The 13,935-nt window shown below is 59.3% G+C and overlaps 1 protein-coding gene across 11 annotated transcripts in view; it reads left to right on the top strand.

The window, feature by feature from the left end:
* Positions 1 to 13,935, top strand: part of HDAC7 (histone deacetylase 7) — a 36,729-nt gene that overhangs the window by 16,155 nt on the left and 6,639 nt on the right. For 6 of the 11 annotated variants that reach the window (XM_044941681.2, XM_044941677.2, XM_006059449.4 and 3 more), the window contains exons 2-19: positions 196 to 246; positions 3,486 to 3,673; positions 3,772 to 3,862; positions 4,169 to 4,280; positions 5,071 to 5,186; positions 5,358 to 5,483; positions 5,823 to 5,914; positions 6,103 to 6,198; positions 6,334 to 6,514; positions 6,698 to 6,894; positions 7,117 to 7,290; positions 8,456 to 8,675; positions 10,201 to 10,334; positions 10,487 to 10,607; positions 10,846 to 10,895; positions 12,073 to 12,180; positions 13,057 to 13,112; positions 13,314 to 13,401. In XM_044941681.2, coding sequence (XP_044797616.1) covers positions 3,533 to 3,673; positions 3,772 to 3,862; positions 4,169 to 4,280; positions 5,071 to 5,186; positions 5,358 to 5,483; positions 5,823 to 5,914; positions 6,103 to 6,198; positions 6,334 to 6,514; positions 6,698 to 6,894; positions 7,117 to 7,290; positions 8,456 to 8,675; positions 10,201 to 10,334; positions 10,487 to 10,607; positions 10,846 to 10,895; positions 12,073 to 12,180; positions 13,057 to 13,112; positions 13,314 to 13,401 — 2,103 coding nt within the window. In that variant the 5' untranslated portion in view covers positions 196 to 246; positions 3,486 to 3,532. Of the gene's footprint in view, positions 1 to 195; positions 247 to 2,765; positions 3,137 to 3,260; positions 3,405 to 3,485; positions 3,674 to 3,771; positions 3,863 to 4,168; positions 4,281 to 5,070; positions 5,187 to 5,357; positions 5,484 to 5,822; positions 5,915 to 6,102; positions 6,199 to 6,333; positions 6,515 to 6,697; positions 6,895 to 7,116; positions 7,291 to 8,455; positions 8,676 to 10,200; positions 10,335 to 10,486; positions 10,608 to 10,845; positions 10,896 to 12,072; positions 12,181 to 13,056; positions 13,113 to 13,313; positions 13,402 to 13,935 lie in introns of those variants that run through there. The other 5 variants (XM_044941675.2, XM_044941676.2, XM_044941682.2 and 2 more) reach the window with 5 other exon arrangements.

Raw genomic sequence — 13,935 nt, 5'->3', positions numbered from 1 at the left:
TTCGAGGAAAGGAATGGGGTGGGGTCTTGACTTTCTGGCTAGCTTCCAGTGGAGGTGCCAGGTTTTGGCATGCTCGGGCTGGAGTGGGGCCTCCTGGACAGGCAGGCAGCCTGCCTAGCTTAGCCCTCTTTCCTCTCCCTCCCCTGCCCTTCCTCTCCTGGCAGCTGATTCACTCCATCTCTCTTCTCTGTACAGATGGGACCCAGGTGAGCCCGGCTGCCCCCTGCTCCAGCCCCCCCATCATAGGTAAGAGTATGCCGGAGGGGGAGTGTGGTGGGGAATGGAAGATGAGGCTGGAAAGGACAAAGGAGGGTGAGGAGCTGAAAAGGACAGAAGGTGGTTCAGCAGGGTGGCTGGAGGATGGGCCAGAGAGTTGGGAGACTGGGGTTCTGGGGGACAGGGCGAAGTTCGGGTTTTGTGGGGAAGAGGTGAGGGTGGGGGATAAGAGAGGCAGTTCTGGGTCCAGGAGGGCCCCAGAGCTGGGAAGCACAACAGGAAAAGGAAAGGCAGGATGCTCTCCTTGTCCGCGCTGGGGCAGCGAAACAGGAAGGCAAGTAGGAAGCTAATATTTATGCTCAGGTCCCTGCCTTGGGGGCTCTGGGGAGGGGGTGCATTCTTGTTTGTTGGCTCTGTGGTCCTCACGCTGGCCCTGCGGGGTGGGCACAGCAGCCCTTGCAGGATGGGAAGATGCCTTGTGGCGCTTGGGTGGAGGTCGAGGACCCCCCTCAGTGATCCTCTCAGCGTTCCACACTCCCGCTGCTGTCAGGCTGTGTTGGGCGGGGAGGGGGTGGATGCCCATGGTTTAGGATGTGCCCGTGGTTGGGCAGGGGGTCGGGGAGGCTGGACGGACTGAGGGCTGCTTTGTCCTTCATTTCAACCAGATCCTCTGAGGGCCTTCTGGGTGCAGGTTCCACACCTGACACCCAGCCTAGGGCAGCGAGAAAGGAAGGGCATGTCCTCTTTGCGCCAGTCCTAGCTGTCAAAAGCTTGCAGACCTGGGGAGATGAGACACACAGATAAAAAGAGAAATAATGGTAGAATGTAGTATGTGATCTGTGTGAAAGGAGGCAGCAGCTGGTTAAGAAATTCATCCATCCATTCAAGAAACATTGAGTTCACCACCTACCGTCATATAGTTCTCCTGGCTGTGTGATTTTCTAAACATTGAAAGACAGAAATTGGAAAAAGAAGAATGAATGAACTCCATATCTATTCCAGGGCACAGAGGACATAGGGATTTATTTATTGATTCAGACAGTATTTGCTGAGTGCCTGTCATGTGCTAGGTCCTGGTTCTAGGTGCTGGGATAGTGAGCCATAGGGAGAACCAAGTCCCTGCCCTTGGAGCTTAGCTCGGATTTGGTACCTGCCTCGCTGGTGCTTTCAGGGGACAGAACCACCAGCATGATGGAAATCCAGAGGAGGGCTGGACACGGGACCCTGGGCTGGCTTCAGGAAGGGGGAAAGACTCCAGCAAGGCTTGGAAGTCTGGCAAGATCTAGAAAAGTGGAATTGAGGGGTGAAGATAGCACCAGCGGGGGGACTTTGTGAGCAAAAGCTCAGAGGATGGAAGGTACATGGTTTGTGATGAGACATGGGCTGTACATGAGCTGATGGCTTAGATGGAGGGTCCGTGTTCAGGTGTGGGAGACAAGGCGGAGAGAGACCAGCTTAGCACCAGATTGTGGAGACCCTCAAATGCTAATTCACCCTGAGAGGGGTTCCTAGGGTTGAAGGCAGATCCCCTCCCACCTTCCCAGCAGCCTGTGCTCTGGAGGCTGAGGCAGTGAGGGAGAGAGGAATGGGCTGCTCCCAGTCTGTGTGGCCAAAGCTGCTGGCCACAAGTCCAGGGGGGCTGCCCTGAGGACCCTCGTGTATCACTGAGGGAGTCCCCCCAGGAAGCCAGGACACCTGCCGTGAGAGGACTGAGACCTTTCCTGGGGCAGCAGTGCAGTGGCATCAGAAGCCCAAACTCAACCCAGAATGAGACTTTGGGGTCCCTGAGTGGAGGCATGAGCAAGAAGTGGGGACATCAAAGTGGTGCATTGCCTGCTGTTAGTATTTGGGTGCCCAGCCACCCGCTCTGGTCTCTTAACATCAGAGAATGGTACAGGCACCTCCCTGCTCTGCTCCTCTCTCGTCTCCATCTCACAGTCAGAGAATACTGCAAGCCTACTGCAAGCCCCTCTGCCTTTCTCCAGCGAGAAACCCATCCTGGGGTGCGAGACAGGGGACGCGACTTCCTGAAAGTGGACGGGAAAATGGAGCCAGAGCGCCGGTCTCAGCAGGACAGAACCTGAGCTCACTGTGCCCTGGGCTGGTGGCCTTGGCCAGGTCCCTTCACCTGAGCCTCAGTTTCTTCCTGTGGGAATAGTAGTAGCTCCCTCCCAGGGCCCCAGGGTGATGAGGTGAAAGGGTTTGCAGCAAGTCGGCACATGTGCTGTAGATGTTAAGATAATGGTTCAGCTGGACCTGGAGGCTGTGTTTCCTGAGTCCCTGGCTGGTCTTTGCCCCAGCGCCTTCCAGTCCTCCTCAATTCAGTCCTGGAAGACAGCCCATGGCTGCCGCCATAGGGGATGCCCAGCACTGCATTAGCTGAAGGAAGCCTCTCTGAAAAGCTTCCTCCGCTTGTGTGATCTCACCTGCTCCCAGCCCCACCTGTGACCCCCTTTCTAGGATAACTGGGAATGTCTGGCTGCTGAGCGCAGCCTGGCACAGCTGGCGGTGCTAGCGTGGGACCTAGTCTGGCAACTGGTTATATATAGCCCCTGCGTCCATGGCCTTGGCAGGGTGCTCCTGGTGTGGGTGCAGGGGACACTAGAGAAGAGGCCCTGAAGCTGCCGTCCTTGCCACGCCTGGCCCAGAGCTGGCGTGAGGGTACCTAGGAGCTCCCTGGGCACATGGGCCTTGTGCAGGCCTAGGGTGCTAGCCAGGGCTGGCTGTGGGTTTGAGGCACCTCTTCTTTATCCTGTGACCTGGGATAAAGTAGGGAGGATGGCAACTGAGGGCCTGGGGTGCCCTTTGGGCTTGGAGACAGAACAAAGGGAACTGCCTGTCCTATCGCTGTTTTTGAGATCAGTTTATCAGAGGGCATGTGTGTCCAATCCTCCTCCAGCGAGGAAGAAGGGAAGGAGAGGTAAGGGCCCAGGATGTATCACTAAAGGGCCCTCAGCCCATTCCTAAATCCCACAGCCCCTAACCGTGGCCTGGAGAGGCAATATATTTAGTAGAAAACTACACTTGGGGTCAAAAGGCTCAGCTCACCACCACCAGCGATAGACTAACGGCATGGTATATATGACCTCCTTTCTCACGGGTGAAACAGAATTGAAAATACCTACCTTGCAGGACTGTGCTGAGGGCCCCCAAGGGGAAGGCCCCTGGAGGGTGTTGTGCCTTGTCAAGTGAGTCTGAAGGAGGCGGATTAGGTAACCGCTCACCTGCGGGCCTTTCCCGCTCACCCTGCCCTCTCTGTGCGCCCTCAGGCTGGCCCAGGCCCCGCGCAGACACTCCAGGCCCTCAGCCCCAGCCCATGGACCTGCGGGTGGGCCAGCGGCCCCCGGTGGAGCCCCCGCCGGAGCCCACACTGCTGGCCCTGCAGCACCCCCAGCGCCTCCACCACCACCTCTTCTTGGCGGGCCTGCAGCCCCAGCGCTCGGCAGAGCCCATGCGGGTAAAGCTAGAGCTCCCACGAAGCCTCGAGCCCAGACGCGGCCCCGCCCTCCCTTCAGCCTCCACCTCTGTCCTCAACTCCTCGCCCCCTCCCCACAGCTCTCAATGGACACGCCGATGCCCGAGTTGCAGATGGGGCAGCAGGAACAAGAGCTGCGGCAGCTTCTCAATAAGGACAAGAGCAAGCGAAGTAAGGGTGGAAGCCTCCCCCGGCGTGTCCACGGCCCCCTGTGTGGGCGGGGGAAGGAGGATGCCAGCCCCAGTCGGGGTCGCTCTCTGCCTGCCAGGCAGTGGGGGTGAACGTGGGAGGAGGTGAAGGGGGACCCGCGGGCTTCACAGAAGGGGTGTAGCCTCAGGCTTGGCTGCTGCATAAAGGGGCCCTGGGAAGCCTAGTCTGGGGGACGGGGGGCGTGATCAGGGCAATGGGCAGAAAATGTTCCAGGGAGGCCACCCACCCATCCACCCCCCAAACCACTCATAATTTCCGCCCCTGCAGGTGCCGTAGCCAGCAGTGTGGTCAAGCAGAAGCTGGCAGAGGTGATTCTGAAGAAACAACAGGCGGCCCTAGAGAGAACGGTTCATCCTAATAGCCCTAGCGTTCCCTACAGGTAACTCCCTCTCCGCCCCGCCTCCTTGTGTCCTTGCCACGCCCCCCTCCGGATGTCCACCAATGAGCACACAGCACACGCAGACCGCTGCTCTCAGCTGCCCTTCACCTAATCCTCACCCCTCACCTCTAATCCTAGTGCCTCTCCGACCCTATCTCCCAGCTGATACCTGCCCTCCTCTGGCCTTTAATTATCTCTCCTCACCCCGCCTGAGGCCCTTCTTCCCTACAAGCCTCTCCTCCCCCCACATACACTCTCTCACGCACACTACGCTGGTTTTCTCCTCTGTATCTTCCCCTAAGCACAGAAGTATCCAGATTCTTAGAACAGCTTCCTCCCTTTGTGTCTGGGACCCTGGCTCCTAAGGACAGATCAGGATGGGTGGTCCAGTACTGCCCCCTGGAGATGGCCCCTGTTCCTACTGGCCATGCACTCCGCCTGTCCCTGCTGGCTGCTGCCACTCCAGCATGCCTGCATCCTAAGTCGCTTCAGTCCTGTTCGACTCTTTGTGACCCCATGTACTGTAGCCCGTCAGGCTCCTCTGTCCATGGGATTCTCCAGGCAAGAATACTGGAGTAGGTTGCCATGCCCACCTCCAGGGGATCTTCCCAACCCAGGAATCGAACCCACATCTCATGTCTCCTGCATTGGCAGGAGGGTTCTTTACCACTAGCGCCACCTGGGAAGCCCCGCTGCCTCCCCCGGCAGGTCCCAAAGGGTGGAAGGAGGTGGCTGCTACGCCTCTGGGCATCCCTGCCCCTCTGAAGCAGCCTTGGTGCTCACTCCACAGAACTCTCGAGCCCTTGGAGACGGAGGGAGCTGCCCGTTCCATGCTCAGCAGCTTCCTGCCTCCTGTTCCCAGCCTGCCTTGCGACCCCCCAGAACACTTCCCTCTGCGCAAGACAGGTGCGTGGACAGGCCAGCAGAGACCTCCAGAGGGGCTAAGGGGGAAAAGCCTTGGGGGAGGGTCAGGGAGTGGGTACTGCCTTCTCCTGCCTGTCTCAGAGAGGGCTGGAAGGGAGGGCTTAGGGCAGAGACCTGGTGGGCATGCACCGAGTGATCCCGGCGCTCCTGCAGTCTCCGAGCCCAACCTGAAGCTGCGCTACAAGCCCAAGAAGTCCCTGGAGCGGAGGAAGAACCCACTACTGCGGAAGGAGAGTGCCCCTCCCAGCCTCCGTCGGCGGCCAGCAGAGACCCTAGGCGGTGAGGCCCGGCAGGGTGGGTGGGTGGCGGGCAGGCCTGGTGCCTCCCCCAGGGCCCCGGTGGGTGGTTGTCACAGGGTGCCCTACACACTTGCCAGGGGGTGAGTTGGGGCTGAACCCAGCTCTTGCTCCATTGGCTAATCTGACGTCTGCACAAAAGAAGGGGCATCTTAAAAAAAAACCAAGTGTTCAGAGGTGCTGGAGGCTGGTGGTGGCCTTCCTGTCCTGCTGGAAGAAAGCAGGAAGCAGAGCCCATCTACAGCGGAAAGGGCTTGTTCCTGGCCCCCTCCTAGCCACTCTTGGCTCCTAACTGAGCACCCCCCCTCTCCCCAACCCTCAGACTCCTCCCCTAGTAGTAGCAGCACGCCGGCATCAGGGTGCAGCTCCCCCAACGACAGCGAGCATGGCCCCAACCCCGTCCTGGGCTCCGAGGTAAGGCCTTGGCAGGCTGGGCACCCTGGGGCATCTCTGGGGCTCAGCGGTCCTCAGTAGGCAGCCCGGCCAGGCTGGGGCTTCAGCATCTGGGCAGCCCCCGCCCAAGCCTCCGGGGGTGTTCCGGGGAAGGTGCGCCTGGGGGTGGAGGTCTAGAACCGGTGACCCCTGCCCTGCTCCCATGGCAGGCGCTCTTGGGCCAGCGGCTGCGGCTGCAGGAGACCTCTCTGGCCCCGTTCGCCTTGCTGCCCACAATCACACTGGGGCTGCCCGCCCCTGCCAGGGTGAGTGGCTGAGGCGCCCTCCCCCACCCCAAACACCCTGAGATCTCCATTCCTTCTCCTACACCTCGCCCCTGGCCTTCACTGTCCTCCCCACCGGGGTCTTCTCGCCAGTGATGTTCCCCCACTCTCCCCCAGGCTGATGGTGACCGCAGGACCCATGCGACTCTAGGCCCTCGGGGCCCAGTCCTGGGGAACCCCCATGCTCACCTCTTCCTGCCCCATGGCCTGGAGCCCGAGGCTGGGGGCCCCCTGCCCTCTCGCCTGCAGCCCATTCTCCTCCTGGATCCCTCAGTGACTCACACCCCTCTGCTGACTGGTGAGTCCCAGCTTCTCCAGAAGGGCTGGATCCCAGCACCCTGCCGAGGGCCAAGCATGGCCAGGGTCCCGTCCTCCTGTGCGTCTTGCTGCTGAGTCCCTGGCTCGCCTCACCCTCCACCCTGGCTTCCCTCCACTCTTCCTTGTGGTCTCCTCCTTATGCCCCCCACCCCATTCTTTCCAGTGCCCGGGCTTGGGCCACTGCCCTTCCACTTTGCCCAGTCCTTACTGACCACCGAGCGGCCCTCTGGATCAGGCCTCCACCGGCCACTGAGCCGGACCCGCTCAGAGCCCCTGCCCCCAAGCGCCACTGCCCCCTCACTGCTGGGGCCCCTGCAGCCCCGCCTGGAGCGGCTCAAACCTCATGTCCAGCTGATCAAGGTGAGGGGGACAGGGTAGGGGAGGCAGTGAGGGGTGGCTGAACTGGGGCTGAAAGAAGGGAGACTCAGGGGGGCGGGGCCAGAAGGGGTTATGTGGGGCCCAGTGCTGTCTGACCACTAGAGTCTCAGCGGGATGCAGGACGGTCTGGCCCTGACCACCACTCCCCACCTCACACCCCGTGCCATAGCATGTCTCCTCAGTAGACATCTCCCCCACCCCTAGAGGTCAGTCAAGCCGAGTGAGAAGCCCCGACTGCGGCAGATACCCTCAGCTGAGGACCTCGAGACCGACAGTGGGAGCGTGGGGCCGCTGCGGGATGATGGCCTGGAACATAGGGAGTCCAGCCATGGGCAGCAGGAGGCCAGAGGCCCTGTTCCTCTCCAGCAGCACCAGCAGGTATGGTCAGGCCCAGGGGCCTCTCGAAAGGTAGAGTCAGGAGACTCTGGGGCCTGGTAATGGTGGAAGGGAGGGAGATAGGACGTCAGTGCAGGGGACAACTCGGGGACCATGGTTCCTCTGCCAAATCCACACTGAGGTACAGACAGACACACGTGCAGGCATACATGCATTCACACACATGCATACGTGCATTCATACACACATACATGTACGTGCACCTCCAGCAGCTTTCCAGCCTCAGGCTGAAGCCATGTCCCTTTCCAGTGGTGAGACTGGCCTTTCATGGAGCCCCATGCATTCTTGCTCTAGGACTTCTTCCCTATGACTGTTAGTACTGTTTCCAGGAAGGTGCTAGGGCAGGAGGTGGGGCAGAGCCGGGCTTGGCCCTTCAACTGCATGAGTCAAGCCATGGAGTCTTCATTTGCTGGGGCTCGTGTAACAAGTACTACAAAGTGTGTGCCTTAAACAGCAGGTGTTCCTTTCCCCACAGTTCTGGAGGCTAGAGGTCTGAAATCGGGGTGTTGGTGGGTTGGCTCCCTCTGAGCCCTGTGAAGGAAGGCCTCTTCCCTCGGCTTGCAGACGGCTGCCTTCTCCCTGGGTCTGCACGTTGTCTGTTGTCCACGTCTGTATCCCAACTTTCCCTGTTTATAAAGATAGGAATCATATTGGAGCTTACCCTGATGACCTCATTTTAAGTTGAGTATCTCTGTGAAAACCCTATCTCCGATCAGGTCACATTCTGAGGGGACTGGGTGTCCCATCCTAAATACGAGGTGGGAAGGGACACAGCTCAGCCCATAAGATGTGGTAACAGTCCACAGAGTGCAGCAGCTCATGCAGGTCCCTGTGTCCTTGGGCAGTGGGTAGTCCTCAGAGACCAGGAGGAGATCCTGGTCAGAGCCAACCTGAGGCCCCTCACCCCAGTTCTGGTGTTGGAGTCTCGAGGGCTCAGGGAGTGCTAGGGAAATGGGGTGGTCAGTCTGGGCTGCAGATCTTTGAGGGAGTATATGGGTAGGGAGCTCAGAGACTCAAAGCCCAGCTGGGCGGCAGGGCCAGAGGCTTCTGCAGAAGAGGGGCCTGACGGGAGGTTTCTTGGCTGTGGACAGAGGCGGATGGAGCAGGGTCTGAGAACCTGAAGCCTGAGGCCCCCTGTGTCCCTCAGGTGTTCCTCTGGGAGCAGCAGCGACTGGCCGGACGGCTCCCCCGAGGAGCCACTGGAGACTCTGTGCTGCTTCCCCTGGCCCCGGGCAGTCATCGGCCCCTGTCCAGGGCTCAGTCGTCCCCAGCCGCACCTGCCTCGCTGCCGACCCCAGAGCCCGCCAGCCAGGCCCGTATCCTGCCCAGCTCAGAGACCCCTGCCCGGACCCTGCCCTTCACTACGGGTAAGGCTTGGATTAGAGGGCAGGAGGAAGAGGCCGGGGCACAGGGGGCCTCGGAGGGGAGTCCATAATTCCCTGTGTCATAATTCACTTTGGACATGTTTCGAGACCACAGAGCCCTTTCTTAGTCTGAGGAGATCTACTCAGTGTTCCATGGAGCAGGTGGTTGTATCCATGTTACAGTTAAGGAGACCCAGGCTCAGGAAATCAGTGGGACAGTTGGCTGGCAGTCAGGCCAGGCTAAGAATTCAGGTCTCCTGACAATTAATTCAGGTCTTTCAAAAATTACATTGTTGCTCTGCTTGTGAGAAGAACTCAAGAGCATTTTAGAAATTTTGAAAAATAATAGAAAAGCATAAGAATGGAAAAAAAACCACCAGCCAGGGGACTTCCTTGGTGATCCGGTGGCTAGGACTCCATGCTCTCAATGCAGGGGCCCCAGGTCCAATCCTTAGGGAACTAGACCCACATGCTGCAACTAAGAATTCACATGCTGCATGCCACACGAAGACCTGGTGCAACCAAATAAATAAATATTTAAAAAGGAAAGGAAAAAATATAGGTTTGACCTTTAAATTTATAAAAAAATAATCACGAGCCAGTATCCCATCACCCAGAGGCAACCCCTCATAAATGCCGTATTTCAGGCCAGTCTTCGTTCTAGCCACACGTATAAATCCCATATACACTACATTTTGTGGCTACATTTTATACCCTATTCATTTTACACATTATGAATACTTTGTGATATAATTAATCTTTAAAAATGAGATTTTAAAAAATAGTAATTTTATTTATTTTTGGCTGTGCTGGGTCTTCAGTGCTATTCAGGCTTTTCTCTAGTTGCAGTGAGTGGAGGTTACTTTCCAGTTGTGGTGTGTGGGTTTTTCATTGCAGTGGCTTCTATTGTTGTGGAGCGCAGGCTCAGTAGATCTGGCACATGGGCTCAGTTGCTCCTTGGCATGTGGGATCTTCCCAGACCAGGGACCAAACCCATGTCTCCTGCATTGGCAGGCAGATTCTTGACCACTGAGCCACCAGGGAAGCCCTAAAAATGAGATTTTATAGTGTGTCATCATAGTATTTTAGTTTAAACATTTCTTATTGGTCGAGCAGTTAGGTGGTTATTCATTTTCCCCCATTTGAATTTCCCCAAAGCCACATCTGTCTTGTCACATGGTCTGGTGTCTCTGTGGGCTTCCCAGCTCCCAGTTTTGGGGCTCGTATTTGGGTCATCATATCCAGGCGAGCCCCCAGCCTCAGGCCTCCCTTTGTTAGCCTCCAAGCTCTTGAGGTCCTGGTCATGGTCCTTGGGCCACATGAGGAGGGTCAGTGAGTTGGGAAGGCAGTAGTATGTGGCAGTTGTGTAGGTTGGGGCTGCGTGGTGTGTGGGTGAGGTGCCCGAGGCTGCCTGGGTAAGGAGCTAGGGGTGTGTGTGCAGGCGCCGAGGGGTAGGATGGGGCATGGGGCTCTGTGGGGTGTGTCTGGGGCTCCCCGGGGCCCTGACCCCTGAGCCCACTCCCCGCAGGGCTGGTCTATGACTCGGTGATGCTGAAGCACCAGTGCTCCTGCGGGGACAACAGCAGGCACCCGGAGCACGCGGGCCGTATCCAGAGCATCTGGTCCCGGCTGCTGGAACGGGGGCTCCGGAGCCAGTGTGAGGTGAGGAGGCAGGTGGGGGCTTTGGGATTAGAGTGGGTGAGGGCTGTGGGAGGGAAGGAGCTGGGAGGGCCTGGAGCCAGTCTGGGCAGTGGGAATGGCAGGGGAGGGCTGCCCAAAGCAGAGGCTCAGGGGCTCGGTGGGTCCTTCCTCAGTCTCTCCGGGGCCGGAAGGCCTCCCTGGAGGAGCTGCAGTCGGTGCACTCTGAGCGGCACGTACTCCTCTACGGCACCAACCCGCTCAGCCGCCTCAAACTGGACAATGGGAAGCTGGCAGGTAGGGGCCCCCAGACCCTCCCCGCCCCACCGCCCCATGCCACCGGCTCACCCAGCCTGAGCATCCTCCTGTGCTCTCGTCCTCACTCCGTCGAGCTCGTCCCTTCGGCGTCCAGGCATCCCCGTGCTGCCCACCTCCACCCACGCCAGCCCCTGCCGGCCCTCTTCCAGGGCCCCCTGCTTCGGGCCGGGCCGGAGGCTGAGCGGTTCAGTTCATGCACCTGGGCCTCTCCCCGCAGGCCTCCTGGCGCAGCGGATGTTCGTGATGCTGCCTTGTGGCGGCGTTGGGGTAAGTATGCAGGCTCTCCAGACCTCCTCCCTCCCGAGTCCCCCACGCCCAGCCCCTGCCTGCTCGTTTCGGTGGTCCTGCCGGGCCCAGTGGGCCGGGGCTCTCCCCTAGTGCCCCCTCTGCCGGCTAGAAGCTCCTCGTTGGTGGGTTGTCCTCCTGAGTGTAGAGCCCCTTGCCTTGTACTTCGAAGGCCTCTGGTGGAGGTTGAGGAGGCTGAGAGAGCAGGGCTGAGCCTGGGGCTTGGGCTCATCTCCCTCTGAGAGCACGCTGGCCTCCAGGCCGCCCGGCCCGGGGCTGTGGGGTGCCTCTGGCATCCTTGGAGACCCAGGCATGTCCTTCTGATGCCCTAGCTTTCCCTGCTCCTTCTCACTCTGCCTGGGGACTTCTGCCACCTGGCAGTGCCCTTCCTCCCTTCAAAATGTCCCCGTGGTGGTTTCCCGGCCGGGCATGTAGAGCAGGGGATGGAGGCCTAGTCCTGGAGGGATGGGAACTGTCGCTGGGAGGCTGTGTGGGAGTCGGTCAGCGCCCTGTTCACAACTTCCCATTTCTTGCCACTTTCTGATTTTTCCAACTGTTGTTGCTTCTGTTTTCTCCTCCCTCCTCTCCCTCTCTGTCTCTGTCTTTCTCTCTTTCTCCAGCCTCTTGCGACTCTCTCTGCCTTCCTCGCCTCTCTCGGTCCGCCTCGCCCTCCCCATCTCCCCATCACGCCCCCCGGCCCCTCCCTAGCCTTGAGGCCCAGGGACTGGGTTTGGGGGGCCTCCCAGCCTGGGCTAGGGGCCCTGAGTGGAAGACAGTGGTGCAGACGGCCCCTCGAGCTCCGACCATCCCGAGGGCCTGAGCAGAGTCAGCGGGGGCTTAAAACCCCCTCCAGGCCCAAACCCCAAGTCCCGCCCAGGTAACGCCATGCCCCCTCCTCTGACTGGGGGGGCAGGCGCGATGCTGCCGGCAGAGTGCTGGCCAGATGCGGGCTGGTGATGTGGACTGAAGCTGGGAAGAAGTTGTGCTGGGACTGGGGGACACGGGAGGCCTTGCCTTTGGGCGGTGGGGCATGGGGGAGGCAGCCATCTGCCCAGCTCCCTGCCCCTGGGGTCCTAGCCATGGGGTGGGCACTGCCCCCGAGGCCCTGGCTCCTGTGGGAGGCCGTGGGTGAGGCGGGCCTTGACTCTGGCCCCCACAGGTGGACACCGACACCATCTGGAATGAGCTGCACTCCTCCAATGCGGCCCGCTGGGCTGCTGGCAGCGTCACCGACCTCGCCTTCAAAGTGGCCTCCCGTGAGCTAAAGGTAGGAGGCTTGAGTGGAGGGTGGGTGAGTCATGGAGGAAGGAGGCAGGGGACAGGCAGCGGGGGAGGCAGACCCAGCGCCCAGCATCGCATTCCTCCTGGAGATCACCACAGGGTTTCGGGAGGGACGCCGAGCGCTCTGGGGACACAGATGAGATCTGAATCCTAGGCTCACGTTGCCTGCTGAGGAGTCAAGTCACTGGGCCCCTGGTCCTGTGGTCTCTAGGAGAGGCAGGCCCATGCTCATGCGGGGTCAGTTAACATATTTGCTGTGTGACTGCAGGCAAGTCGCGGAGCCTCTCCAGGGCCCGGTGCACTGGCAGAGTGGCCCTTTGTGATGCTGAAGTTTTACACACCGGGCTGACACCCATGCTTGTTTGCTCTGGGCTTGGCACTTTATGGGAGCTTGTGTTGAGCCCCCACTGTTTAGGAGCTCATGGCCCAAGTCTTAGCTCTGCTATCAGGCAACTTCGCACGAGTTATTAATATTAAATCCACCTAAGGCTCCAGGCTTCTCCTGTCTGTAAACCAGATAATCACAATGTTTACCTTATGAAGATGTTATGAAGATTAGGTAACATTTACCTCAGAGCGTTGTGAGGCTGAAATCCAGTGTTTACCCTGTGCTTAGCACAGTGCCAGGCACATAGATTTTGCCCAATAAATAACAGCTGTTGTTATTACAAATTGATAACAGCCAGGAGCCCCCAGGATGGGAGGTTCTGTGTTCATGGCCTGGGGGTCAGCAGAGGGCCCCTTGGTCAATCACACTGTCTTATAGTCCCTTCTCAGGGGAAGAGCCTGTGGCTGGGGGATGGCTTCATAGAGGTGTGGGTCAGACGGTTGGCTGGTTGACAAGCATTCTTTCTGTTTCCAGAATGGTTTTGCTGTGGTTCGGCCCCCAGGACACCATGCAGACCATTCCACAGCCATGTAAGGGCCGGGGAGGCCTAGATGGGCTGGAGTGGAGGGCAGGCCCTCACGGCCCTCCTGTTGGGGGTGGGGGGGGGGGGGCTTGGTTGGCCAGGTTCCCCCTCCTTCCTGTCAGCCTTCTGGGGCCGGGCTGGAGACAGGTGGGGTGGGGGTGGCACGGGGAGCGAACGGGCTGGCACGACCTCTGTCTTTTCCTCCCAGGGGCTTCTGCTTCTTCAACTCAGTGGCCATCGCCTGCCGGCAGCTGCAACAGCACGGCAAGGCCAGCAAGATCCTCATTGTGGACTGGGTAGGTCCCAGCTCCTGGCCCCTGCAGGTCCTAGAGCCCTGAGCCTGGCGACCCGAGACGTGGTTTTGTGTCCTACCTAGTTCTGCATTTGCCTCCCCAAGCCTCAGTCTCCCTGTGTGTAAACGTGGGTGAGGATAGTGCCCCCATCACGGGGCCTTTCGGAGGCCTGGAGGAGTTGGCCTGTGGGAAGGGCTCAGCCGTAACCGGCTCCCACAGGGGAGGAGCCATCTGAATGCTGCCTTTGGGCCTCTGTTGGCTTCCCTTTGTAGATCTGGTCACTTCTGCTTTTCCCCTGCAGGTACTGAGAGTGCCAATAATAGCACATAACATCAGCCTCAATTCAGTTCAGTCGCTCAGTCTTGTCCGACTCTTTGCAACCCCATGAACCGCAGCACGCCAGGCCTCCCTGTCCATCACCAACTCCCGGAGTCCACCCAAACCCATGTCCATTGAGTCGGTGATGCCATCCAACCATCTCATCCTCTGTAGTCCCCTTCTCCTCCTGCCCTCAATCTTTCCCAGCATCAGGGTCTT

This window comes from Bubalus bubalis, chromosome 4, assembly GCF_019923935.1.
Source record: "Bubalus bubalis isolate 160015118507 breed Murrah chromosome 4, NDDB_SH_1, whole genome shotgun sequence".
Lineage (NCBI taxonomy): Eukaryota > Metazoa > Chordata > Mammalia > Artiodactyla > Bovidae > Bubalus > Bubalus bubalis.
Note: the sequence above shows the minus strand (reverse complement) of the source record. Positions and strands in the feature narration are given on the sequence as shown.